The sequence below is a fragment of the Propithecus coquereli genome, unplaced genomic scaffold, assembly GCF_000956105.1.
Source record: "Propithecus coquereli isolate 6110/MARCELLA unplaced genomic scaffold, Pcoq_1.0 Scaffold171, whole genome shotgun sequence".
Classification (NCBI taxonomy): domain Eukaryota; kingdom Metazoa; phylum Chordata; class Mammalia; order Primates; family Indriidae; genus Propithecus; species Propithecus coquereli.
Window position 1 is genome coordinate 5,760,428 of NW_012141747.1, and position 26,471 is coordinate 5,786,898.

At 51.6% G+C, this 26,471-nt stretch overlaps 2 protein-coding genes across 2 annotated transcripts; one reads left to right on the top strand and one right to left on the bottom strand.

Annotated features, from left to right (window-relative positions):
- The first annotated feature begins 840 nt into the window (after nucleotides 1–840).
- On the top strand, nucleotides 841–6,134 carry ANKRD23 (ankyrin repeat domain 23). The gene is made up of 9 exons (XM_012641986.1): nucleotides 841–902; nucleotides 2,373–2,519; nucleotides 2,681–2,809; nucleotides 3,533–3,658; nucleotides 3,906–4,004; nucleotides 4,092–4,190; nucleotides 4,348–4,446; nucleotides 4,607–4,705; nucleotides 4,802–6,134. The coding sequence occupies exons 1-9, from the start codon at nucleotides 876–878 to the stop codon at nucleotides 4,895–4,897; spliced, it is 921 nt and encodes a 306-aa protein (XP_012497440.1). The 5' UTR covers nucleotides 841–875; the 3' UTR covers nucleotides 4,898–6,134.
- A 2,853-nt stretch (nucleotides 6,135–8,987) lies between these two features.
- CNNM3 (cyclin and CBS domain divalent metal cation transport mediator 3) lies at nucleotides 8,988–24,950 on the bottom strand. Its single transcript, XM_012641876.1, has 8 exons — nucleotides 23,714–24,950; nucleotides 16,582–16,725; nucleotides 15,452–15,601; nucleotides 14,874–15,043; nucleotides 14,582–14,678; nucleotides 14,168–14,301; nucleotides 13,686–13,824; nucleotides 8,988–10,571 (listed from the first exon to the last, which is right to left on the bottom strand). The coding sequence occupies exons 1-8, from the start codon at nucleotides 24,948–24,950 to the stop codon at nucleotides 10,507–10,509; spliced, it is 2,136 nt and encodes a 711-aa protein (XP_012497330.1). The 3' UTR covers nucleotides 8,988–10,506.
- Nucleotides 24,951–26,471: the final 1,521 nt, after the last annotated feature.

The window sequence follows — 26,471 nt, forward strand, 5'->3', positions numbered from 1 at the left end:
GAAAATCAGGAGATTCGATGTTGGTTTCTTGAGACAGATTGCTCCTTGGCTGGATTTCATGGTTACCATTGCATATGGGGACCCGGAGCGGGCCTCAATCTCCCCTTCCCTGTGGAAGGGCACACTCCCTGCCTGGAGAGCATCTGACAGGGACGTGTGTTGGGGGCGTGGAAGACTTTTCCAGAGGCATGAGTAACAACAGAGCAGGCCTGGCTCCTGATGCTGAGGCAGTGTAACGTGTTGGCTCCCAGAGTGGTGAGGGAGAAGTAGGGGACCCCAGGAAGGGAGACCATCAAGCACACGGAGGACAGCCTTGAAACAGGTGAGTTGGGAGATCAGGTGAAGCCTGGTTTCCTCCTGTAGGTGCCATGAGGATCCCTGAGGCAATGGGCCAAGCTGCTTCTGTCCTTGCCCAGGCCCTCCTTGTGCTATGGCAACCAGGCAGTGTCTTTGAGGTTTCTCAGGCAGCCAGATCTACACCATGGGAGCTCAAAATGGACTTTTTTCATGAGTGGGGTCTTAACTTAGGAGCATGGGAAACATTTTCCCCCCGAATCTGGGCTGGTGGTCCAGTCACTCCAGGACATACGTGTTAGTTAAGTGACTCCTGAGTAAATGTGGAGCATGGCAGAGGTGCAGACTAGCAGGTGTCTGAGGATGTAGCAGACTCATCTCCAAACAGTTCCTTTTCCTGTCCCCAGTGGGCTACATTCCCAGACTGGTATTTTTGTTAGTATGACAGAACCACAGAGTCATCTGGCCCAGGAACAAGCCTCTGTCCTTCCCTTTCTGCCCCTGCCCCTGAGAGACGCTCCTATAAAAGGGCTGAGCAGCTCAGCTCCTCTCACTGGGGGTTGTGGAGAGCAGGGGGGACCATGGACTTCATCAGCATTCAGCAATTGGTAAGGACATGGGGCAGAGGCGGGAGGCGCCCTGAGACCAGCCTGGCAGAGTGATGCCATCTGGCTAGAGGAGAGTTGGCAGCTTCTTTCTGTGGTCTGAGGATCAAATTTTAGGAACAAGGGAGCATGCACTTCTTTTTTTTACTTATTTATTTAAGAAATTTTTTGAGACGGGGTCTCGCTATGCTGCCCAAGCTGGACTCAAACTCCTGGGCTCAAGCGATCCTCCCACCTTGGCCTCCTGAGTAGCTGGGACTTCAGGTGTGCACCACCATGCCCAGCTGAGCATGCAGTTCTTTTCTGGTCTGTGTGCCTGATTCTCACATGAGCTGGTTGAGGGGGTTAGGGAGCAAGAGAGGGAAGTTGAATGGGAAAGATGTGAAAACTCTTGAGTTTAACGAGTTTTGCCCTGGACTGCGATGGTGAAAGAGAAACAGGAAATGGCAGGTTACCTTGGAAGATGTAGGTGTAGCTGTGGTGTTTGTTTAGCTCAAGCACCACGATTGCTGTTCTGGAAGTCCAGAGGGTCTGGCAGCCTTGGTCAGGGAGGTGGAGGGGGCGCGTTGGCATTCCCTGGGCCATGAGAGGAACAGTGACACTTAGCCTGTCAGTTTTGGGGAGGTGGGGCATGGAGGTGTGAGGCCCAGGACACCACATTGCCCAGCAAGCACCACTGTGGCCGCTGACCCCAGCCGGCCCCAGCCTGGTACAGCCTCTGCCAGGAGGCCAATTGCAGGGGAGCGTTAGGTTGCCAGAGTTGCTCTAGAAGGGAATATGGCTGGAAGCCCTCTGTTACCCTGTCATTCCAAGCTTTCCTCTCCCCACAGCATGCTTAGTCCTCAATGCTCCCAGCTCCTGAACTCATGGAGCTGGGGTGTGTGTCGGGGGAGAATGGATGTTTGCTGTGGTAGGCTCCGCTCCATGTCGCAGTAACTCACACAATCTTCCCAACTGCTTTAGGTAAATGCTAGTTTGAGCCTGAACGTAGCTTCAGAAAGAGCCAAGAATTGAACTCAGGAATTTAGAAGTTTACCCAGGAGGCATCTCCTCTGTCCTTCTGAGCTTGGAGTCAGGTGGCATGATGGCGTGATCTGGTAGGAATCTAAGGACAACAGCCCATGAGGGAAGCTAAGGTGTCATCTGCCCTGAGGCTACTTGGGCACAAGCCCAGCGGTATAAATAGATGTGGTGTCATCCTGCTGACAGGAGCAGGGTGGGCAGTGATCACTTGTCCCCTGGGCCTCGTCTGACACCAGTTGGTGGAGCCAGCAGCAACCATGAGGTCTGGCGGCTTGCCAATGCTCAGACCACCACAGAGCTTCCAGAAGGGAGGAGCAGGCTGACCCTCAAATCCAGAGCACTCAGCTCTGTACATCACCTCTTGTCAGAGATCTCCCTGGTACTGCACAACTCTATCTTCTAAGGTTCCTCCAATTTTTCTGATTCTTTATCCATATCCTGTTCCTACAGGTATGTGGAGAAAGAAAGGAAAGGAAAGTGTTGGGATTTGGACATGGAGTTCCTGATCCCGGAGGCTGGCCTAGTGACGGGACGATGGCACCCCAAGAGGCTGTGGCCCGGGAGAAGCTGAAATTGGAAGAGGAGAAGAAGAAGAAAGTGAGAGTGCTGTGGGGGCAGGGCAGGGTGGCTGGTGTGCTGTGGGCAGGCTCTGGCCCAGGAGCCAACAGCTTGACTAACCAGGAGCCTGCCCCCACTGCTCCCACAGCCAGTGGCTGACGGCTGGCATGGTCTTGTCTTCTGCCCACTTTCTGCCCCAGCTCGAAAGATTTAACAGTTCCAGACTTAATCTAGAGACTCTGGCTGACTTGGAAAACTTGGTTCAAAGACGGAGAGAAAAGCGACTGAGACGTAGGGTCCCCCCCAGGGAAACTGAGCCCGTGGTTAAGGTGAGTGGGAAGTCGGGACTGAGGGAACATACGTGGCCAGGACTCAGAAGGGCTTCTGCCCTATGGGGGTTCATCTGCTTGAGCTGCTATAACAAAGTGCCACAGACTAGATGGTTTAAACAGCAGAAATGTATTGTCTCATAGTCCTGGAGGCTACACGTCTGAGATCAAAGTGTCAGCAGGGTTGCTTATCTCTGTGGGCTGTGAGGGAGAATCTTTTATGCTTCCCTCCAGGTTCTGGTCGTTTGTTGGCCATCACTGGTGTTCCTCGGCTTGTAGATCCATCACCCCATCTCTGCCTTCATGTTCACATGGTGTTCTCCCTGCATGTGTGCCCGTGTCCAAGCGTCCCCTTTTTATAAGGACGCCAGAACTGGATTAGGGCCCACTTTAACACAAGCCATACTGGATAGGAGCCTACTCTACTCTAGTATGACCTCACTGTAACTAATTATATCCATAATGACTCTATTTCCAAATAAGGTCTTGTGCTGAGGCACTGGGGGGGGGAACGAGTTCATCCGTAACACACACAGACACAATGTCTGTTCAATCAGAATCTCCTGGGGATGGATTAAAAATCAAAACTACATTTGCACGTGCCAAGAGTGTGCTGGTCCTCAATCAGCTGCTTGGGAACCACTGGGCCAGACTGGCGAAGCTGTGTTGTCACGGGTACCCAGTCTTGGGGAGTGATTTGGTCTTGTCCTTCAACTTACCCAGCCGCAGCCCCAGGCCCAGGTGGAGTCTGTGGACCTGGAGATGTTCTTGAAGGCAGCTGCTGAGAACCAGGAGGCCCTGACTGACAAGTACCTGGCAGACGGAGGGGACCCCAATGCCCATGACAAGGTAGCACAAGCGGGGCTGCAGAAGTGCTGTCTTCAGTGTGTTCTGGTCCTGTCCTGGGAAGCTGCAGCAATTTCCAGTCTTATGTGCATGAAGCCGGTGGTGCCACCAGAGGGAGGGCAGGGAGAAGCCCTTTGCATGATGGGGCAATAGGCAACTCTGTTCAGGGACCTGGCCCTGAGAACGGGAACGGGTGGAGCCTCTCTAGAGGCTGCATTCCTTCCACCTGATATCCTGTCTCTGCCCGCAGCTCCACCGCACAGCCTTGCACTGGGCCTGTCTGAAGGGCCACAGCCAGCTGGTGAACAAGCTGCTGGCGGCAGGTGCCACTGTGGACCCTCGGGACTTGGTGAGAACTGGGGATGGCCCATCCTGGGGCCAATGCCCTGCCTAGCATCCCAGCAGGTCAGAGTGCTTTGGTGCTTTTGTTTTGCAGCTGGACAGGACACCCATGTTCTGGGCCTGCCGTGGAGGACACCTGGACATCCTCAAACAGCTGCTTAACCAGGGAGCCCGGGTCAACGCCCGGGACAAGGTGAGGGGCACGCCACTTTGGGTGCCTGTTAGGGGGCTCAGTTGAGCAGTGCACAGGGGAGTGGGTGCTATTCCTGGAGAAGAGAAAGTGTGGCCCTGTGGGACTGGGAGGCGGCCTTGCCAGTCCAGACCCAACACTAATCCCCACGTGCTTTTAGATCTGGAGCACCCCCCTACACGTGGCAGTGCGCACTGGGCACTCCGACTGCTTGGAGCACCTCATTGAGTGTGGAGCCCACATCAACGCACAGGATAAGGTAAGCACTTTGTCTTCCAGCTGTGGGCAAAGGGGATAGTGACTGAGGAGCCCAAGCCAAAGGGCAGGACGAAAGGTGCTATCTGCTCAGTGACAGCCCCTGCCAACCCAACCTTCCTGCATGATGAGGGCAGGAGCATGACTTCTCCCGTTCTCAACAGGAAGGGGACACAGCTCTACATGAGGCTGTGCGGCATGGCCGTTACAAAGCTATGAAGCTGCTGCTGCTCTATGGAGCCAAGCTGGGTGTGCAGAATGGGGTGAGTGTCAGCAGGGCCCAGGGCCTGGCACCTGTTCCAAGGAGGCTGGACAGAGCTCCTGGGAGGAAAGGACTGACCCATCATCCTTGTTCCCAGGCCTCCCTGACTCCAGTGCAGCTGGCCCGAGACTGGCAGCGGGGCATCCAGGAAGCACTGCAGGCCCATGTTGCACATCCCCGCACCCGGTGCTAATGACAACAGCAGGCCTGTGGGTCACCCACAGCCACCATTCCATCCCCTCCCCTCCCCTGCATCTGCACCCTCTGTGGTTCTTGCCCCAGTCTGATTCCTCTCTCAGGCCTTTGCTTCCTCAGGCCTCTAAGGCAGCCCTGTCAGAACTGAGGAGCAGCGGTGAGCCCAGCAGGTGGAAAACGCAGGCCTCCCCGGCTTGGCATGTCAAGGGGTGCTGCGTTCCCTGCTGGGGCTAGAGCCGAAAAGGGCTGAAGCAGAGGACCACAGGGCAGCAGAAAGCAAAGTGGGTCCAGATGAGGGCCAGGAAGAAGAGTGGGAGCCAAGATGGAACAGGAAGCGAGCAGCCCCAGGCCCGAGCTACCCAGGGCTGGGTGCTAGACTTCCTCAGTGTCCACTAATCCCGAGTCTGGGAGGTTTGGCCCTTGCTCTGCACAAGGGCCAGTCTCCTGCAGGTGGTGACTGAGCCTGTGGCCAGCAGCTGCCATCCAGGACATGCAAGAGCAACCAAAGCAGGCCACACAGGTGCCAGGTGTTTCTGCACCCGGCCAATGCCTTGGGCAGGGGTTTCTCCAGAGGACTCCATTCCTATCAGCAGCAACCCTGATAGTGTCTGGAGTGGCTCCAGACAACTTTGGTCTTAAGGACACTGGAGGTGGGTTCTGACAGTCTGGAAGGGGCTGGATTGAGGCTCCACAGCACCAGAAGTCCATGACCCACAAGGTTGCCCCAGAAGCCCCAAGACTGATGAGCTGGAGCTGATACTTGAGGGGAACCTCGTGCCCACTTGTCTAAAGGCTTTGGTCAGGCCTGCCTGCCACACTGTTGGGCTGGCTGGTAGTGCTCATTGTAGGGGTAAAGTGCCTGGGTGCTGGGGATTGCTTGTGGCCCACCCAACTCTTGGGGCGGTGGCCCGTAACCTTAGTTTGCCTGAGGCGCTAATGTCCCCCGGTACTTAAGTTTTACCTCTTGCCTGGAACCCTGCAGCTACATCCACTCTGCTTGATCCCACCTAGAGGACAGGACACTGGGGAGCTCTGAGCTTAGCCCATGGGGAAGCAGGGGAAGGCAGGGGCATTCCCTCCTGCCCTTTGTCTTCTAACGGGGGTATAATGATGACTCACCCTTACAATAGCTCCCTAAAGGCTCCTTCTTGCATCATTCTTTACGTTTCAAGTTTCACTGGTGTAGACCTATACTACTGGCAGGGCTGGGCCCTTAAATGCCAGAGTGAATTTTAAAGCACTCTTGCTCTAAACCAAGAACCACAGGCTGAGAGAAGGGCTAAAAGATGAAGGTTTAGCCTCCCTCACATGGGTCTTGGCTTACATAAGGTACCTGGGTGATACCCATTTTGCAGCAGTTATTTTTAGTCTAACTTTGGTGGCCTTCTCAGGCCAAGACCAAGGCCATTGTTACTACATGAAAAAGCTGACAAGTGCTCCACACACCTTTCCATGGGCAGCCCCTGCCCTGTGGTGACAGAGCCAGCATGCACTGAGACGCTGGCACCATGGGCGAAACAGGCATTCAAGACCATGGAGAAGACAACTCCTCATCTAGAAAATGAGGACACTTAAGCGACAGACAAAAACACCTTTTTATACGGATCAGTATTTTTTTGTTCATTAAAAAATGGTTGATTATCCATCACAGCTTACTCGTCTTTTCTGGGCTGGAGGAGCCAGTACACTGGGCCCCAGGGACTGCCTAGCAGAGCCCAAGGCCTTGTCCTCAGCAGCAAAGCCCCAGCGTGTTAACCATGATGGCTGACAGCAAGACAGGCCACCAAGTGAGGAGTGGGCAGTATGTGGGTTCCCAGCACTTGGCTCCTGTGCTCAAGGCATCTTTGCTAATTGATGGAGAAGTTAGTTCAAAGAGCAATGGTTCTCAGCCTCAGCTGTTTATCAGAATCCCCAAAGAAGGTTTTAAAAGTCCTAAAGTCCAGACTGATTAAGTTAGAAGCCTGGAAGGTGGGACCCAGGTACTGGTACTATCATGCAGATGATATGCTTATCTATGTAGGTAATCCTAAGGAATCTACAGAAAACAAAGACACCCACCTAGAATAAGGGAGTTCAGCAAGATCTCAGGTTACAAGATAAACATACAAAAACCTCTTTCTACCTACTAGCAATTAACATGTGGACACAAAAACTAAAAATAAAGTACTGTTTACAATTGCTTAAAAAAAATGACATACTTCAGATTAAATCTAACAAAACATGTAAGGACTTGCATGCTGAAAATTATAGAACACTGATGAATGATATCAAAGATTTGAATAAACAGACATACTATGTTCATGGATTGTTAGACGCAACACAGTAAAGATGTCATTTCTCCCCCAAATATACAGGTTTAACACAGTTCCAACCAAAATCCCAGCAAGATATTTTGTAGGTATAGATAAGATTATTCTAAAATCCATATGAAAGTTTATAGCTAAAACAAATTTTAAAAAGCATAAAGTGAAAGGAGGAATCAGTCTACCTGATTTTAAGACTTATCATATAGCTACAATAACCAAGAGTGTGGTATTGGCAGAAGGACACGTAGATCAATGGGACAGAGAACACAACCCATAGGACCACACAAATATGCTCAACTGACTTTTGACAAAGGTGCAAAAACTATTCAGTGGAGAAAAGAAAGCCCTTTCAACAAACAGTGCCAGAGCAATTGGACATCTATAGGCAAAAAAAAAAAGAAAGAACCTTGACCTACGTCCTATGTCTTATACAAAAATTAACTCAAAATGGATTAAGAACTTAAATGTAAAACTATAAAACTTGTAGAAAAAAACAGACCACCTTTGGGATCTAAGACTAGGTAGTTTTTAGCTGTGACACTAAAAGCACAATCCACTAAAACAACTGATAAAATGGACGTCATCAAAATTAAACTTTTGCTCTGTGTAAGGCCCTGTCAAGTGGATAAAAATATAAGCTACAGACTGGGAAAACATATTTGCAAACCCAAAATCCAACAAAGGATTCTCAAATAGAGTAAAGAACTCTCAAAACTCAACAGTAAAAGACAAACTATCCCATTAGAAAATGGGTGAAAGACGTGGACTCTTCCACCCAAGAGAAAACCCATGAAAAGGTGTACGTCATTAGCCACCAGGGAAAGGCAAATGGAAACCACAAGGTATCACTGCACAGCTATCAGAACAGCTGAAGTGCAAAATAGTGACACCAGCAAATGCTGGTGAGCACTCGGAAAAACAAGCATCCTACGCTGCTGGTGAGAACAAAAACTGCACAGCCATGCTGACAAAGTTTGGCTGTTTCTTTAAAAACTTAAACATACAACAACCGTTATTACCTAGAAATTGCACTCCTGGCATTTAATCCCAGAGAAAAAACTAATCTTTACGCAAAAACCTGTACACAAATGTTCACAGCAGCTTTATTTGAAATAACCAAAAACTGGAAACAATCCAGGTGTCCTTCACCAGGACGAGCATACCATGGAATACCACTCAGCAATAAAGAGGAATCATCTACTGACACATGAAACAACCTGGATGAATATCCAGAGAATTACGCTGAGTGAAAAAAAGCCAATCTCAAATGCTTACACACTGTACGATTCCATTCATACATTCTTGAAATGTCAAAATAATGGAGATGATCAGATCAGTGGTTTCCAGGAGTAAGGGATGGTGGGGGAAGGGTGTAAAGGGTTAGTCCAAGGGAGATCTCGGTGGTGATGAGACAGTTCTGTATCGATTATTGCAACAGTTACATAAATGTGTATGTGACAAAATGATGTAGAACTATACACCCACATCGCACAGGGGTCAAAGTTTTGGTTCTGATACTATATTCTAATTATGTAAGATATAACCATTGAGGGAGACTGAATGAAGGATGTATGGGAACTCTATCTTTGCAACTTCCTATGAATCTAATTATTTCAAAATACAAAGTTAGGGAAAAAAGCATTAGCTCTAAGTGCAACTGGATATCCTGGATTGTATCCTGCAAAAGGACATTACTGGAAAAAATGGTAAAATCCAAATTAAGTCTGTAGTTTAGTTAACAGTATCATGTATCATTGCACCAATGCTAATTTTTTAGTTTTGATAAATATACCAAGGTTATGTTACCATTAGGGGAAGCTGGGTGAAAGGTATATGAAACCCTTCAGTGAAATCTAAAGACATTTTGAAAATATAAAACCCTGATGCCCAGGCTGATTAAATCAGATGCCCTGGGGACAGGCTGAGGCATCAGTATTTTAATTTGCCAGGTGATTCCGATGTGCAGCCAAGGTTAAGAACCACTGTTCTGGAGAGATGATTTCAAAGTATTTGTTTCCCACCTGGGTTTGCTCTTAGAGTGCACTCCTTGAGAACAATTTCTGAACAAGCATACACTTTTCTGTGGCCTTTGGTCCCATTTATAAGGGCCCAAATTCCTTTGAGAAAAGTTCCAGAAATCCTCCTCCCTCCCCAATCTATGATCCTATGTCCCTGTGATACCCCAGTTTCCACACAGCTGAAGAACTGTGGAAGGAAAATATAGATGAATTAGAAGAAAAAGATAAATGCCTTCTTGTTCCCACTTCTCTAAAACCTGGTAGCTAGGAACAGAAAAAAGCAAAGAACTTGAAATGTTTTAGAGATATAAGAAAAACTTATTTTTTTTTTTTAAGAAAGGTAATGAGGGTTCACCTGGTTCATAAACAGTTCCCCCTCCCTGCTGCTCTGCACACTACAGCCACATACACCTCCATGGAGGCCTGTGGGAAAGGCATGAAGCAGATCTAACAGGCATTGCTCTCCTCTGGGATCACACAAGGAAGAAAGGATTAGATGCAGCAAGAAGGTCCTTTCCTCCCAGGCATGACCTCTTAGAACACAGAAACCAACAATACTGCTAGTGGCAACTCCGCACAGCAGGCACGGGAGCAGGCCCCTCAGCGCCACCAGGGCCAGCTCGCTCGGGGCCCTGGAAGGGGTCAAAAAAGCAACCTCCACAGGAGGGAGCAGGACCAGAGGGACAGACTGGTGGGTAACCAACCGTGCTTCTGGCTTGGCACAGGGGAGAGGCTGGGGTGCATGCTCTGAAACGTGGCATTGTCAGGGAAACCAGAAAGCACACCATGGATGAGGCCACGGATTTGAACCCCCAGCCAAAACTGGTGTTCTCTGTTTGTTCAGAAAGTGCTGCCAGCAGCAGAAGACTGGGAAAAAGCAAAGTGAGTACAGGTCACAGCCACACAAAGGCAGTAATTGTGCACTCACTTGGGTGGCTTGGCCTGAAGAGGTATAAATACACTGCACTGTCACAGCCTCAGGGGAGCAGGGAAGGCTGGGCCCTGGGGACTAGAGATGATGATATTCCTTTCATTCCTTCCAGAAGAAGCAGGCCTGGAGGGCTGTGCCTTGCTGACCCCACCTCCTAAAGGAGGGCAGGGCCTGCTGAGGGTGCTAGGCACCGATGCCCGATTCTGAGGATGCCCAGGACCCACATCTACAAGGGCCATCTAAAACGTGGCCTGGAGGAGTGGGGGCAGGCTGGCACGAAGCTTCTGCTCAGTTCCCTCCAGCTCCCCACACGCTTGTCCGCTCCCCACATCTGGGGCTGCCTGGCAAACAGTTAAACTCCTGGGTTCCGCCCAGGGCTCTCCTCCACTGGGACGCTGGGCCTGCTGTAGCTGGACCCTAAAGGAGAGGGAAAGGCAAATTAGTATCAAAGCCAGTAGCGGAAGAGTCCTATCCAAACCAAGTGCTAACTCCTCTTTAGGACAGGAAGGGGCAGGTAAGGCAGAAGGGCCTCAAAATACCTTAGAGGAATCAAGGCAGGGCTGGGAGTGATCAGTTAGGAAACAGCCTAACTCAGCCTCACAAGAGAAAACCACTGAGGACACATGCCACCCCTGAGAGACCTGGAATGCAGGCCAAGAGGATTTTTAAGACTCTCTCTTGGTTTTTGACCCCAGGGGGCCCAGAGGCCATTACGCTGGAGGAACCTGCCTGGGACAATAAAGCGCCCTCTGCTAGAAGGAAGCTTTATTTTCCAAGGCTGCAGTGTTTCATGATCCCTCCTGTTTTTCAGAAAGATGAAATGTGGCACCCACTCCCCACTGCAGGGAAATGCCTCCCAGTGTAGGGGGCTGTCTGCACCGCTTGTCCCACAGCTAAAGGGCTGGGAAAGGAAAGCAGGGAGAAAGGGAAAGGGAAGATATTTACCTTGGGTGTTCTCTTAAAACAAAAAATGCTCACTAGTCCACAGTCACTTATCAACTGCAGTTTCCAAATGTGCCAAAGAGGGAAAGGTCTACTGGGAAGGCTAAAGAGAGCAGAGAGAAAGAAGAGGAGAAAAGCCATTGAGCTGAAGCAGCAGTGCCTCTCGGCTCCAGGCAGCACCATGAAGGGGACCAACTCCCCAGCCAGGGGGGCAGTGCTGCAGATGCCTCAGCTGCTGCTCCGGATGGCAGAGGGAAGTCGGGAAGCACAGCGTCGAGCGCTGACTTTCCCTTGGAAAAACAGTTCCGTGGATGACTAATGTGGAGGACTCAGAAGTTGAAATGGTAAGACACGGGTCAGACAAGGGCCAGTATTTTTAGGTTTTGTAGGCTATACGGTATGGGTCACAACAACTCAGCTCCACTGTTGTAACTCAAAGGCAGCCACATACAATCCATGAACAGATGGGGCAGGTTCCAATAAAACTTTATTTACAAAAACAGGCAGCTGGCCAGATTTTGGCCCTTTGCCAACCCCCGCTGTTGGCAATTTAAAATTACTGGGCCTTCCAAGCATCTCAATAAAGGTATTTTTCTCCCAGGGATTTAGTGCCAAAGTCTCCAGAAAATGGTTTTCACCTGCACTACTTAAGCACTGCCCCCACTGAAATCTCCATGTGTGCACCAACATTAAGCTGCTCTGGGCAGTGACATGCCAAACTAACAGGGACAATCTGCAGCAAGACCCCAGAGAGTTTAGGCAAGGAGCCGAAAGACAGCGGGCAACCCTCACTGGGGGCAACTGTCAGGTTGCACTTAGGTGAAAATAACCAACAGTATGTCTATAGAATAGTGGATAATCAGTTACAAAGAGGAAAGGACCCAGAAAGCCACTATAAATTATTCTCTTAGAGGACGGCCCAATGAGTAGCTGAAGCCAAGAGGATTTTTAAGACTCTCTGGTTATATGATAAAAGATGCAACAACGGGAGAACCATCATTCCTGGGTTAGGTCTGTACCTTCAATATAACACGTGCAGTCTGAGTAGCAGGTGGAGCCAGTGGGAAAACCAAACCCAAAAGGCTCACATTTTAAAGAACACAACATATTGGCCCCTGAGACCCAAGTCTAATGTGACAGTGTGAAATTCTTTACAAGGGATACCCCATAAAGTAACATTACAGTGGGTAAACACAGGAGCTTAGTCAACCATAAAAGGTGCACCACCAGCTGTGCATGGAGGTGCACACCTGTAATCCCAGCTACTCAAGAGGCTGAGGTGGGAGGATCGCTTGAGCCCAGGAGTTTAAGGTCAGCCCGGGCAGCATAGCAAGACCCCTGTCTCTAAATATATACATACACATATATACATTTATATACATCACATCACACACAAATATATGTGTGTGTGTATACATATATATATATACACATATATATAAAAGTACAGCAGCATCTTTAGAGACTTCTTTAGAAAGAGAGCAACCCACGCCCAGATCTACGACTTAAGCACAGCCTCACCTGCCCTTTTACCAATACTCAGAGCTGGAACCCACAGGGCTGAGCCATCAGTGTGGCCCAGGGTGGGGTTCTGTGTCCCTTATACCTGCGTCACCTCACAATTCAGAAAGGACTTTTATAAAAGCACGTTTCTGGCCAAGCAGGGTGGCTCATGCCTGTAATCCTAGCACTTTGGGAAGCTGAGGCAGGAGCATTGCTTGAGGCCAGGAAGTATGAGACCAGTCTTAGCAAGAACGAGACCCTGTCTCTACAAAAAATAGAAAAATTAGCCAAGCATGGTGGCACATGCCTGTAGTCCCAGCTACTCAGGAGCCTAAGGCAGGAACATCACTTGAGCCCAGGCGTTCAATGCTGCAGTGAGCTATCATGAGGCCACTGCATTCCAGCCTGGGCCACAAACTAAGACCCTGTCTTACCAAAAAAAAAAAAAAAGAAAGGTATCTTCTTCAAACCCGAGAACAAGAAAGCCCCTGACTTTTCACACTCCAACCCACAGCCCACACCTCAGGCTACTTTTGAATTTCCCTCCGTCCCACAGCCCCTCATTCTTATTTGCAAAGTCTGTTTCTTTCAACATGATCTTCCTGCTCACAATGGAGCCCTCAGATGGAAGGTGCTTTCCATGTCAGCAATGGACTGACCAAGCTCCTCACCAAGTGCCCTCCAGCTTCTGGGATGGTGTCCACCACCCACCTACCCCTCTGAGCCAGGGTACTACTGACCCAAATCTTCATTTTCCAAGTAACGTAACCCTAAATGGCCAAGTGTGTCCGAATTACATCTTATTCCCATTTACCAACAATTCTCTAATTAAGTAATTCCATTCTAAGAAGTCTTTGAGGGAGAATGTTGACTTAACAGACTAAATACCAGTTGGTCCATAGCTCAGTGTCATTCAAGCTACCAAAAACAACAAGAAGGGAAAAGGGAGAAAAACAGAGAGACAAGAACACAGGGCAGGGCAGAGCAAGGAGAGAGCAAGCCGGTGTGTGTGAGAAGCAAGGACTGGCCAAGAGCTCCTGGCCACGGGGTCCAGACACACCACAGGGCGTGCTGCTTGGCACTCACCTGCCGCAGTAGTGGTCTTCTCACTGAGAAGCCTGGTCTGGCTGCCTGGGATGACCTGGAGGTCGGTGTTCTCAGGGGACTGTGGCAGGTTCTGGGCTCGCGTTGCCAGAAGTGCGTTGAGGTACTGCAGCCGCGTAACCTAGAAGACGAGAAGCATTACCCAGCAGATGCGATTTGTGAAGCGAGATGCAAAAGACAGGCTCAAGAGGTCACACCATGCTGGAAAAGGACAAAGGAAGAACTTTAAGCTAGTTAAGGGCAGAAAAAAGCAACTGAGCAGTGTTTGTAAGAAAGTGAGTGCAGAGGCCTGGAGATGGGACCAGACCACCAATAGTCAAGTGGGACCTCCAGGGAGCCAAAGCCTGTCCTGCAAGGCAAATGCGGGGCCTTATTCTGGGCAGTCTGGGACTAGCTGGTCTAGCCCCTTGGGGAGACAAAGCCAGCTAAAGCCAGCACTCATGATCAGCCCTTATTATTGTCACCTTAATGAGCTGCAGGTCAGAGAGTGCTCTCACGGTGTAGTCAGGACAATACGCGGAAGAGCGGGTGCCATCGGCTGGCTCGGGCTGCAGGTCATGGCGGATGGGCTGGAGTGAGGACACTGGCGACTGGTGAACTATCAAAAGGAACAATCAGTGACGGCAGAAGCTGGAGCTGGGCAGCCTACCCCCATCCTGACGAGGACAAGCACACAGCCTCAGAGACCCACCCCACCACAAATCGCCCTGGAGAAGGAACATGGGTAGGAAGTTGGAAGAGGATGTTTTGCAGGGACGGGAGTGAGCAACGAAGATGAGCAATGAAGAAATGCTGCCCTCGCCCTCCAGGCAGCCCAGACACAACAGGCCGCCTGGTGGCGGGGGTGGGCTCTGGCGGGAATGGGGGGCTGTGCTTACCAGAGGACGGCACTGTCAGGGCAGATACTCCATAGTAGGTGAAGGCCCCATTCTCGAACTTCAGGCCCTCTTTCCCGATCTCCACCTCAACCCTGCCCTGGGCAGGCGGATGGGCAAGGGAGAGAAACAGATGCAACAGATTACCTTTTCCAAGAGAAGAGAGCAAGCAAACGGAGGAACCAACAACCCCGATTATTCAGGGGCGGGGGGATCTCCCTGCTCCCCACCTGTTCTCATAGCCCTCCCTAGTCTCTGAGGAAGCGCGAGGCTCCAGGCCTGGGATCCCAGTCACCTGCAAGATGAGAATGAAGTAATCCACCGGCTGGCTGCGCTGGTACAGGTAATGGTGTGCGGCCAGGCGGTCGTTCTCATCAAACTTCACCTCCTGATTGACACTGGGATGCTTAAGCAGGTGCAGCAGGACCTTCTCGGAGATTCGCAGGGGGCTGAATACATCCACTTCTGCCCCATGGTAGAAAAAAGGGACAGTGTCCACCACAGCCACAGTGGCATATGTAGCCGCACCCTACTCCTGTTGCCCACCGGGCTCTCCCCGGACGGCCTGCGAGATGCCATGCCTCCGTGCCTCCACACCACACGAGAGAGCGGGGCAGGGCACACACCTGCCCGCTGAGGCGCTGTGCCCACCAGGTGCGGCACCACCTGGCCCTGCTCTCGACCACCTGGTAGAGAGGAGCCGCCTCTCAGGTGACCCAAGATGCTGGCAGGGTTGCAGAGAAAAGCACAGAAGTTCTCCTCAAGACTCTTCTGCTGACTAGGCATGGGGAGCAGAGTCAGTGCAGGCCCTGGGTGGTCTCCGGACCCAGCAGTGAGCGAGAGCAGGGGGCAAGGACCACCCTACCCCCTCACCTCGGGAAAGGAAGCGCTGGGTGGCCAAGAGCAGCTGAGGTGAGATTTTTACTTTATATTCATCATCAGACACCTTGAACAAGGAGAACTCCTCCTTCCGCTTGAGAGGGACGATGAGAGAGGCAGGTTTCTTCCTCACCACGCCGTCTCCTGAGGTGGAAGAAGATGGCATGCTTAGGCAGAGCAGCCCGTCCGATCAATGTGACCAAACCAAGGGGCCATGCTGCCCATTCCTTCTTCCCAAGGCCAGGTGGTGTCAAGGTAGATGACATCAGAACCCCAGGGACCTGTCCGGGGCACCCGGCTGCCATTTCCACCATACAGCAATCCCAGTGCCCAGGACCGAGGGGAAGCAGCCCACGTTCCAGATACATCCCAAGAAGTGCAGAAAGGACTGCTCCTTGCCTTGGAGTTGGCTGAAGAGAATGCTGATATGGCAGCAACGCAGCTTATATAAAATAACAGGCCTCCCTGGCCATCAAGAGACCTGTGGCTGGGAAATGTGTATTTGAGGATTACTGGCACAAGACGGCAGCAGCTAACCTGGAGACGCCATGCCTACGGCCATCTTGGGGACCAAACTAAAGATGCTGTGCTGGCGACAGACGCGTGGGTAAAACAACACAAGTAAAAATTCATAGGGGTGGGCGACCCCAGCCAAACACAGGCTCTGTGTCTGCCCCGTGTCACCCTACGAGGGAGATACTCCTAAGGTGCCATCAAGGGCCCCTGGATCAGATGCTTTGGTAAGACTCTTGGTAGTAAAGAACCTGTGAAAACAAAAGCACGAGGGAAGACGGAAGAATGGAAAAGGCCCGTGAAGGGCAGGGCCTTCCCTCAGTGGTGGAGGAAACAAACAGACGGCTGCCCATGGAGCCCCAAGCAAGCACTGGGATTACAAGGCCTCCGCTGGGATGGGCCACCGCGGCTTGCACCGACGAAGTGCAGGTGTGAGCAGCTCCTGAGAGGAGGCAATGCTGGCTCTTGCAGGGCTAAGAAGAATGGGGCCTGGCTGGGGACCTAGCTGGCTTCCAGCAGCAAAGAGACCCACTGGCCTCTGGTACACATGTACCTCTGGAAGCTTAAGGACCAGCCGAGACAGAAAACCAAAGCCAGAAGCCAAAACTCACGATAGTCTTCAGACTCGTCCAGGATCTCAGACTTGATGATCTCCTCGATAACGTCCTCCAGGGTGACCAGGCCCAGGACCTCGTAAAAGGGGTCACCCTCGCCCTCATTGTTCACCTTCTGCACGATGGCCAGGTGGGACTTCCCTGTTTGGGGAGGACACTCATGTAACAGCCTGCCAGGGGCCTCCCATTTTTCTTAGTTTCCCCTAGGACAAGCCCACCAAAAGGACAAAAGCTCATGTTCATGGTCCTAAAGTGTGCTGGGCACTAGGCCAGACTCTTTCCTAGGTTGTTACTTAAGGCTCTCAATATGCTTATGAGGATTAGCCTCACTTTACCTATCGAAAAAGGAAATCTCAGAGGATCATGCTCATCTGCATAAGGCCCCCAGGCAGAGAAGGGCAGAGCTGGGATCCAGCCCCCCAGGTCTGTGCGACTCCCAGCCATGATGCGGTTTAGATAAGGATGCATCCAGCTGAGAACACTAATGTTCATACAGCAACCAGACTGCAGACACGAGCTACCAGGGCAGCACCCTCAGAAACGCAGGCTCCCCGGGACAGTCTAAATAGGGGAGCAGAGCAGGGCCTCCCAACCTGACTCTGTGGGAGGTCCTCCTGGTTCTAGAAGCTGCCCTTTAGAGGGGTTTCATCCAGGGGATGAAGATAAATGGCCATTCAGAGGCCAGGCTGTGCAAAGAAGAAGAGCAAAGGCTAGAACTTTCCACCTTGCTCCTATGTGCCCTTCTCATGTTAGTTTCCTATTTGGTGTGTTTAGTGAGGAAACAAGCTTGCAAAAAAAGTCGAAGTCTCAGAGCACTGGGCAATGTCGGGGAAGCTTCAGGAATTTACTCTGCATCTGGTAAGTGCTTTTCATCCATAACTTTAGACTTGTCTGAAAGAAACAGAATGCAAGCCATGTGTGTAATTTAAAATTGTTGAAGGCCGGGCGCGGTGGCTCACGCCTGTAATCCTAGCTCTCTGGGAGGCCAAAGCGGGCGGATTGTTTGAGCTCAGGAGTTCAAGACCAGCCTGAGCAAGAGCGAGACCCCGTCTCTACTAAAAATAGAAAGAAATTAGCTCGACAACTAAAAATATATATATAAAAAAATTAGCCGGGCATGGTGGCACATGCCTGTAGTCCCAGCTACTCGGGAGGCTGAGGCAGTAGGATCGCTTGAGCCCAGGAGTGTGAGGTTGCTGTGAGCGAGGCTGACGCCCCGGCACTCTAGCCCAGGCAACAGAGCGAGACTCTGTCTCAAAAAAAAAAAAAAAAAAATCGTTGAGTATCTGCATTAAAAAATTCAAGAGAAACAGGTGAAATTAGTTTAATAATATATTGTAAGTAACCCAATATAGTCAAAATATATTTTAATCTGTAATCTATATATACCAAAAACAAGCTCTTTTAACCTTTCTTTTGCACTAAGTCTCTGAAATCCGTTGTGTGTTCTTTGCACTTACAGCACATCTCAACTCTGACTTGTCACTTTTCAGGTGCTCACAGCCACAGGTTGAGATAGGGAACTGGGAGCAACTCATCTCAACTATGCCCTTCTTTATCACTAGTGAAAAAAGCTGAGGGCAAAAGCCGGCCTGGACCTGCATGCGAGGGGGTATTTGCCTCAAGAATCTTTTGAGGAATTAAAAAATCAAGTTCACATCTTTGTCTGAATCATACTTTGCATACTGTGGGCTTAATTAAATAAAGCATCATCCTTCAGGATGGCTCGAATACCCTTGGACAAAAATTAAAGGCGGAAATGACCCCATAACCTCGTCTCCCCCTTCACAGGAGGAAAGGCCGGGGGTCCTGGAGAACTCCACTCAGTCCTGCTGAGCCAGAGGCACTGGCCCAGGAGCGCGGCGGCCCCAGATGCCTTCTTTCCCTCTGTGTTTGTGCAAGGGCCACGGCTGCCCTGCCACAGAATACAAACCTGTCTGGCCAAGGCCAGACCAGCAAGGCCAAGGGTGCGATACACGGTTCTGGCCAGCAGTCTGGGAACCAAAGCCCAGGTTCTCAATGGCCGCCTTTGAGCAGACAGGCCTCTTCTCAGCCCTTTCTTCCACGAAGCCGCTCCCTTCAGCAGGTAACCGACAGGATGGGATTAACTTCTCCTTTGCTTTCAAACTGCCATAAAATAGGCACGTTTCTCTGTGACCTGCCACACTGGATGATTCAATAATAAACAGAAGCAAGCAGGGCTTGAAGAGTCCCCAGAGCAGTGGCCATGTGATTTAATGTCAAGACACAATGTCTTGAGGGGTCCGGAGGCAACCAAAGCAAGCAGCAGGCACAGAACGGGGCAGCTGGAGGGATTAAAGTTCACTTCTCCTCTGGGAGGACAAACTGCCCTGACAGCACAGAGGCCCAGCGCCCGACTGGATGAACTATTCGCATAGGTGCACCTGCACTCTTTGCTGAGCGACCTCTAGAGTCACAGGAGGGTGCAACGGCGCATCTTGCTGACACCAACCAGAAAGCTCTGGAAAAGCTGTATAGAGTTTTGTTATTTTATATTTTTGAGACAGGGTCTCACTTTGTCACCCAGGCTGGAGTGCAGTGGCACTATCATAGCTCACTGTAGTCACAAACTCCAGGGCTCAAGCAATGCTCCCACCTTACCCTCCTGAGCATCTGGGACCACAGGGCTAATTTTTAAATTTTTTGTAGAGAAGGGGGTCTCACGATGTTGCCCAGCCTGGTCTGAAACTCCTAGCCTCAAGCAATCCTTCCACCTTGGCCTCCTGAAATGCTGGGATTACAGGTGTGAGCCACCGCACCCAGCTGAGTTTTAATTTTCATTATCAGGCTTAAGGGTACTCCAATTATTTCATAATGCCTGATTTCTAGGATATTCTAACAATGCAGTCGAAGTTTAATCTCCTCCCCCTTCCCTTCCTCCCCTTTTTTGTTTTCTAAACCAACTGGGTGAATGAGTACTAAGAGAAAGAGAAAAGTAACTGTGAACACTCCTTCCGCGTTGTGGCAATCATTTGGCTTCCTTCAGACAGTAAACCAGAACTCAGCTGGTTTAAAGCAGAGACTTTGAAAAGCTTATTCAGCCTAATCCTTTCCTTGGAACAATGCCCTTGAATAGTCTCACTTGGGTTGACAAAGAAGACAGGGGTTAATGGCTTTACAGTCCCTGACTTAAGATGGTTCGGCTTACAGTTTTTTCAACTTTACGATGGTGTGAAAGCCATACACATTCAGTAGAAACCATACTTCAAGTATCCATACAGCTATTATTTTTCACTTTCAGTATAGTGTTCAATAAATTAGATGAGATATTCAACACTTCATTATAAAATAGGCTTTGTGTTAGATGCTTTTGCTCAAATGTAGGCTAATGTGAGCATTCTGAGCACATTTAAGGTAGGCTAGACTAAGCTATGATGTTAAGTTAGGTGTATTAAATGCACTTTCAATTTACAACAGGTTTACCAGGACCCAACCCCATCATAAGTGAAGGAGCTGCTGCACAATTTATTTACTACGGCTCCAAAGCACTCACTCTTCCTGGGGATATCTGCACAAAATAATTGGTGTCATCTCAAGTCTGCACTAACTGAGGGGTGACCAGGTTACAAAGCTCCCGAACAGATGCAGCAAAAGTAACGGGGCCTGGAATGGCAGCTGCCAAGATGCCAGGGACTCCAGCTCCAGGAAATTCAGAGGGTACCACCACTATACACGCTTGGCAGAGATGGGGAAGGGAAATGATTTTTAAAACCTCACGCACATGAAGACTGCAACATGCCCTTTGTTCATAAGCACAGGAATGGCTAAGAAGGTTAAGACAAGAAGGACTTTAACAAAGAAAAATAAAGATACCCACCAAAGGACTGCACTAAACTAGAGAAGCAAGAAAGCTCCAGATGTCCCTGGAAAGACATGGCCATTCTGAATCAGTTCAGAAAGGGCTGTACTTGCCACAGGAGCAAGGAAGTCGAGGGGGTTAAAGGCTCCCCATTCAACCGTCAGCTTCCAGAAACCTCCTCCACTGGTTTCTAGGAGGAGGCTTTTCAACATGTTGCCTGGCAGCTTCTAGAACAGTCTGATTAAAGCAGAAAGGCATTCAATCCCCAAATCCTCTGGCATTAGACTGCTTGAAACCTGGTCAGTTCTCCAGAGGTGATCAGAGGCCACCCATCCCAGAACAGGAGCAGCCTGTACTGTGGCCTTCCCTCTCCACTTTTCCCTACTCCATCATTTCAACCTAAACCTGCTTGACTCGCCCATCTTAACACCAAAGAGCAGAAGGCCTCCTCCCCTGTCCCACATCCTCCGCCAGCCAGTGCTCTCTGGCTCCTGCTTTGCAGCCACACTTTGCAGAAGGCCTGTCTATGCTAGCTCTTGCACCTCTTCATGTCTCATTCGTTCCCCAAATTGCTCCCACCATGGCGCCAATGTGCTCTTGCAAAGGTTAAGGGCATGTTGGTTGCTGGCCTCTTCTGATCACTTGCCTTCCCTTGGAAAATGTTTTTCCTTAGCTTCCAGGACATTCTGCACCTCTGCTCTCCTCCCTCAAAGGTCTTATCTTTTGACAATTTCTCCTCCGCTTCCCCCTGCCCCTGGGGTTTATAGGCTCTGTGCTCCACTCCTGTGGCTTGAGGGACCATGTGCATTTCACATGAACTGCCTGCTAGAAATTTGCCTCTTGGGACACTGGACAGACACAGATTCCAATATCCAAACCAAACTTACCTGCTCCCCACCCTCAGCCCTTAAAGGAAGGGCAGCCAGAAATCTGGGCTCATCCTCAGCTCCTCCCTCTCCCTCCACAGCCCCTCAGCAAACCACCAAACCTTCCCAATCCCACCTTCTGATGCCCTCTGGGGTCTCCTCTTGAGGCCCACTGTGCACCTTGTCAGGCTACTGTCATCCCTCATCTGGATCCCACTCACAGCTGGTCTTCCGACCAGTCACCGATCAGTAAAAACAACCCAGACGGTACCGCTCCCTGCCACAGCCTTGGTGATCAAGTCCGAGTCCCTCACACAGCACATGAGCCCCTGTGGGCCCACCCTGCCTCTAGGCTCCTTCCTGATCAATGTGAATTGAACTCTTTAATTCTCCCCAACTGGGATCACCAACAGCCCTGGCTCAAGCTCAACTGTCACATCTGAAGGGCGAGACCACAGACAGCAGTGAAGATCCTGACGCTAAAGGTCTGGAAAATGAAAAATAGCTTTCACTAACCTCAGCCTGAGCATCATGACCAACTCCTAAAGCTTCTCCCTTCAGTTTAGCTCCAGACGGGGCACCCCCTCCACCCCCATGCCCCAAATCTCTGCCTGGTGACTGCTCATAGCTGTAGAATGCACGAGTCAGCTAAAGCCAGACACTAGAGCGAGCATTTTCTTAAGGAACCTAGAAACATGAGTGCTTATGACACCAAAGGGACAACTATGGTATTCCATGAAAGACTCCTAAAAAAGACCTCCCATGAAAGACTCTTCCCCTAAAAGAAGGAAGCCTGGTGACCTGCCTGGAAGAAATGGCATCTGCACTTTCAGGTTCAGCCCCTTGCTCTTGAGCTAGCAAACACCACCTATCAGCAATCCTGCCCAGGAGCAATAAATAATCACCTTACTGACAGACACTCAGCATGTGCACTGGCCAAAGTGCAAGTGCTTTATAGGGTCTCCTCCCCCAGATCCTTTTACCCACTCTTATCACTAACAACTGAGGACCTTGAGCCATGAGGAGCTGAGCAGCGTTCCCAGGACCTAGGAGCAGGCAGAGAAGGGGTGGAATCCACCCTACAGATTCCATGGCCATGCTACCAGTCACCCCTCCAGAAAAACCACCAGTGCCTCAGGAGCTTTGGAAGCTCACATGGAGTACTTACCACCAGGAAGCTCTGTCTGAACCCCACCCCAGGTTCCCTCTCCAGAGCAGGGCTGCATGGCCATATTCCAGAGAAACAGCAAGAGCACCAGAGTCTATGGAGCTGCCCACCCAAGTCTCCCACCTATTCCTGATCTACAGTAATAACAGAAAACTTGGCACCCAGGCCTCCTGCAAGGATTAACAGAGATGATGCATGCAGAGTGCCCACTAGAGCCTGGCACATGGCAGTGCTCCATGCAGGAGAGACTGCTCATTACCACAAAGCCTGGCTTCCTGCACTAACTGTCCTGGGGATCAGAGAGCACCTCCCATGTGGACCTGGGCCAGGAGACTTCCCAGCTGTCAGGAATATCAGGGGGCTTTCCCAATTCTCCACCTCACATCAGGTAGTCTTTAGGGTCAAGCCATCCAGCACCCTGGGGTGTCCCCACTCCCATCCTGCAGGTGTTCAGGTGTGAGAACCATGGCTGGTGGCCAAGCTCTGGGGGGCACCTCCAAGGCTAACAATGGAAAGGACTGCAGAGGAACCCACATCTTCACACTTGGAGGGTCTCGAAGTTTTTACCTTCAACCTTAGAACTGCTCAGATAAACCAGGGAGGTTAAAATTCAGAGTCAAAGGAATGTGAGAGAAATACTTAAGGTTAGAAAAGAGGTTAAAAAAAAAAGGGGAGACAGGGGAAAAGGGAGATTAAATCAGCATCCATGAAACTGCTTTTGATGAAAGCAAAGCGAAAGTTTCCTCCATATCTGTAGGAGAGTATTTAGGAGTCATTCCCTTATCTGCAATAAGGTCAGGGACCTTAACAATGCTCTGGAAATATCACAGGTCCAGCCAATTTGATATTATGTGTATGCAGATAACAGCATCCAGATATCTGGAGACTACTTTCTTTTCTATGTTCTTTTAGTTTCCATCCAAGAGTTTGGACCTGCTACAAAGCCAAGCACACAGAAAAGGCCTGGGAGAGGCAAAGAGCTGGGAGGTTAGAACCAAGAGGACACACCCCCCAAACGGGGCGGGGAGCTATCCCAAAAGAAGTTAAAAATGTTTGCTTTCTATGGCATTCCATTCCCCTCTGAACGACAACCTTTAAATATTTCAAAAGATCATTCCAAGCTGCAAGGCCAACACATTTTTGAAAAGGGTCCTTAGAGGTCTCACTGCCCTGCACAGGGGCGGGACCCTTTCCTCCAAGCTTCCAAAACCCCCACACCTTTTCCAGGGGAGGGCACTGGTATGGGTGTCCCCTCCGTGATGCCCCGGTTATTACCTCTTTTGAACTCCTCCAGGACGGCGTCCAGCTTGGTGTCATTGAAGACGAAGTGGAGTGGATGGTTGTAGAATCGGGTGATGGTACTGAGCGGCGTGCAGTCCTCGGGGTCCACGAAGGCCAAGTCCTTGAGGTAAAGCATGTCCACGATGTTGGAGCGCTCCTCCTCGTACACCGGAATGCGCGTGTAGCCGCTCTGCATGATACTGGCCAGGACACCAAAGTCCAGCACCGCGCTGGCGTCCAGCATAAAGCAGTCTTCGAGAGGCGTGAGCACGTCCTCCACGGTCCGGCAACGCAGCACGCCCTTGCTGAGGTCGTTGTAGGGGTCGCCGCCGCCGCGCGCCAGCTCCAACACGCGCTCGCGCAGCCGCCCGGGCCGCGCCGCCAGCTCCAGCAGCTGCCCCACGGGCAGGGCCACCGGCAGAGTGAGCAGCACGGCCAGGCGGCTGAGGCTGAGCGCGCGCGGCGCCAGCGCCAGCGCCCAGCGCCCGCTCACTGCGGCCGGCACCACCTCGCCTACCAGGAATACGAGCCCCGCGCTGCCCAGCACGGCAAGCACGGCGCGCTGACCGGCCGCGCGGTACAGCAGCACCGCCAGGGCCGCCTGCGCCAGGCTGGCCAGCAGCAGCAGCGCGCCCAGGGCGCAGCCCGCCCAGCGCCTTGCGGGCTCCAGGCGCCGCGCCGCCGCACGCTCCGCCTCCGAGCCGCTCTCGCGCAGCACCTGCACCTCGGCCGGCGCCAGCGCCAGTGCGCTCAGCTGCAGGCCCCGCGCCAGCGCCGCCAGCGCCAGCAGCCCGGCCGCCCCCAGGCCCAGCGCCCAGGGCGGCGCCGCCTCCTCCGCCGCCCCGCCGCCCGGCTCCACGCGCACCGCCAGCAGCGCCGAGTGCGGGCACACAGCCTCACCGCGCAGGCGCAGCAGCGCGCGCCACTCGCCCGTGGGGGCTGCCGCCTCCTCGGACACCGCGGCCGGCCCGCCCTCGGGGCAGCCCGCCCCCTCAGGGGCGACCCAGGACCAGGAGCTGTTGGCGAAGCCCCGGCCGAAGAGGCGCAGGCGGAAGGTGGCCTCCGGGCCGGTCCGCACCGCCCCTCCGCGCTCCCACCCCGCGCCCGCAGCTCCGTCCTCCTCCAGACAGAAGCCCAGCACTCGCGGACAAGGCGCTGCCTCCCCCGCGGCGTTGCCCAGGCAGAGCGCGGCGAGAAACCAGCCTAGCAGACCCGCCACCGCCGCCGCCATCGCCTGCTGCCCCCTCTCGGCCTCTCGCGCAGCCTACCCCGCTCGCCCCGCACCTCCGCCTCTTCCGGACCAATCGTCGCCGGCCTTCGCGCCTCCCCAGCCAATAGGCGGCTGGCGAGGGCGGGCCCCAGGGTCGGACTAGGCTGCGCCGGGGAGTAAACAAGCGGCGGCGCGGGGCGGGCCGGGGGCGTGGGGCTCTTGGCTCCGCGGCGGCTCCAAAGGCAGGGTTGGCGGGCGCCCGGAGGACGCGGAGCGGCGGGCAGGCCTCCCGAGCCCGGCCGCCGTCGGCCTGCGCGTGGCGCCGGGAGTCCCACTTCTCCGAGGCCACCCCCGCGCGCCCGCAGGTCCGGCCAGTGTTCAGGGACGTCCCGGGCTCCGGAGAGGAGCGGCCGCTCGGATGAACCGCTGGTCCAGGCGCGCCTGAAGTTGGAAGATGTGCGGTTTTCTTAGGAAAGGGGCCCGAGAACCAGGAAGGTTTTTAACGCCCTGACCTACAGGACTAAGGGTTGAAATGAGAACCAGTGACTGGGCGTCTGGAAGCTAAGGTTTATCGAAGATGTTTTTCACGGCCACCTCTGCCATAGGTCTGGGAACGTCAGACCGTCCTTGACTTCAAGGAGCTTGGTAAACACACAAAACCACTACCTCACTGGATCCGGCCAGCTACTTCATGTAATTAATATCTTACAGGAGAAAAGTGAAGCTCAGAAAGACTCAGCATGGATGTTGGGTTCCAACGTGACCTAACACCTGGGTCACCTTCCCAGCCACACAAGGATGTGGCAGCTCTGTCAGGATTACTGGATATGGTAATTCCACTTCTCACAGTTCATCCTTGGGAGGAGAATTCCTTAGGATCAACAAGAACTATTCAAGAGGATCCCCACTAACAGAATGTTCTTTACCCATTACATATGATCTGTGATTAGGAAATAGACCAGCTACTAATAAGTTTTCTCTATAGGTGTCCAGATGAAGTGATTTTTGTATTTTTCTCTACACTTTCATGTTTTTTCAAATCTCCTAGTGTAATGAGACTTGGATAAGACTTTATATATATATCATTTAAAATAATCATAGGGATTCTATAGAAACAATTTGCTATGTCATGAAAATAACAATCTAAAAAAGTATGCATACTATGGCCACAATTAAAGTAAAACATGTTTGTGTGGAAGGTAATGTGTAAAAATGAGTAAGCCTATGGTGAATGACCAAAGGAAAAACTATTTTGTGAAAAACTCTTAAAAAGATGGTAACAGGCCGGGCGCAGTGGCTCACACTTGTAATCCTAGCTCTCTCAGAGGCCGAGGCGGGCAGATTGTTTGAGCTCAGGAGTTCAAAACCAGCCTGAGCAAGAGCAAGACCCCGTCTCTACTAAAAATATGAAGAAATTAGCTGGACAACTAAAAATATATAGAAAAAATTAGCCGGGGATGGTGGCGCATGCCTGTAGTCCCAGCTACTCGGGAGGCTGAGGCAGGAGGATCGCTTGAGCCCAGGAGTTTGAGGTTGCTGTGA

Excerpts from the sequence above, each read along its gene's own strand:
- CNNM3 (XM_012641876.1), bottom strand. The coding sequence starts at position 24,950 with ATGGCGGCGGCGGTGGCGGGTCTGCTAGGCTGGTTTCTCGCCGCGCTC. Across the intron at positions 15,044-15,451 it reads CCAGCGCTTCCTTTCCCGAG|AAGTGGATGTATTCAGCCCC; the intron begins GTGAGGGGGTAG and ends ACCATGGGGCAG. Across the intron at positions 13,825-14,167 it reads CTGACCTGCAGCTCATTAAG|GTTACGCGGCTGCAGTACCT; the intron begins GTGACAATAATA and ends CTCGTCTTCTAG.
- ANKRD23 (XM_012641986.1), top strand. The coding sequence starts at position 876 with ATGGACTTCATCAGCATTCAGCAATTG. Across the intron at positions 2,520-2,680 it reads AAGAGGAGAAGAAGAAGAAA|CTCGAAAGATTTAACAGTTC; the intron begins GTGAGAGTGCTG and ends TTTCTGCCCCAG. Across the intron at positions 4,447-4,606 it reads ACATCAACGCACAGGATAAG|GAAGGGGACACAGCTCTACA; the intron begins GTAAGCACTTTG and ends CGTTCTCAACAG.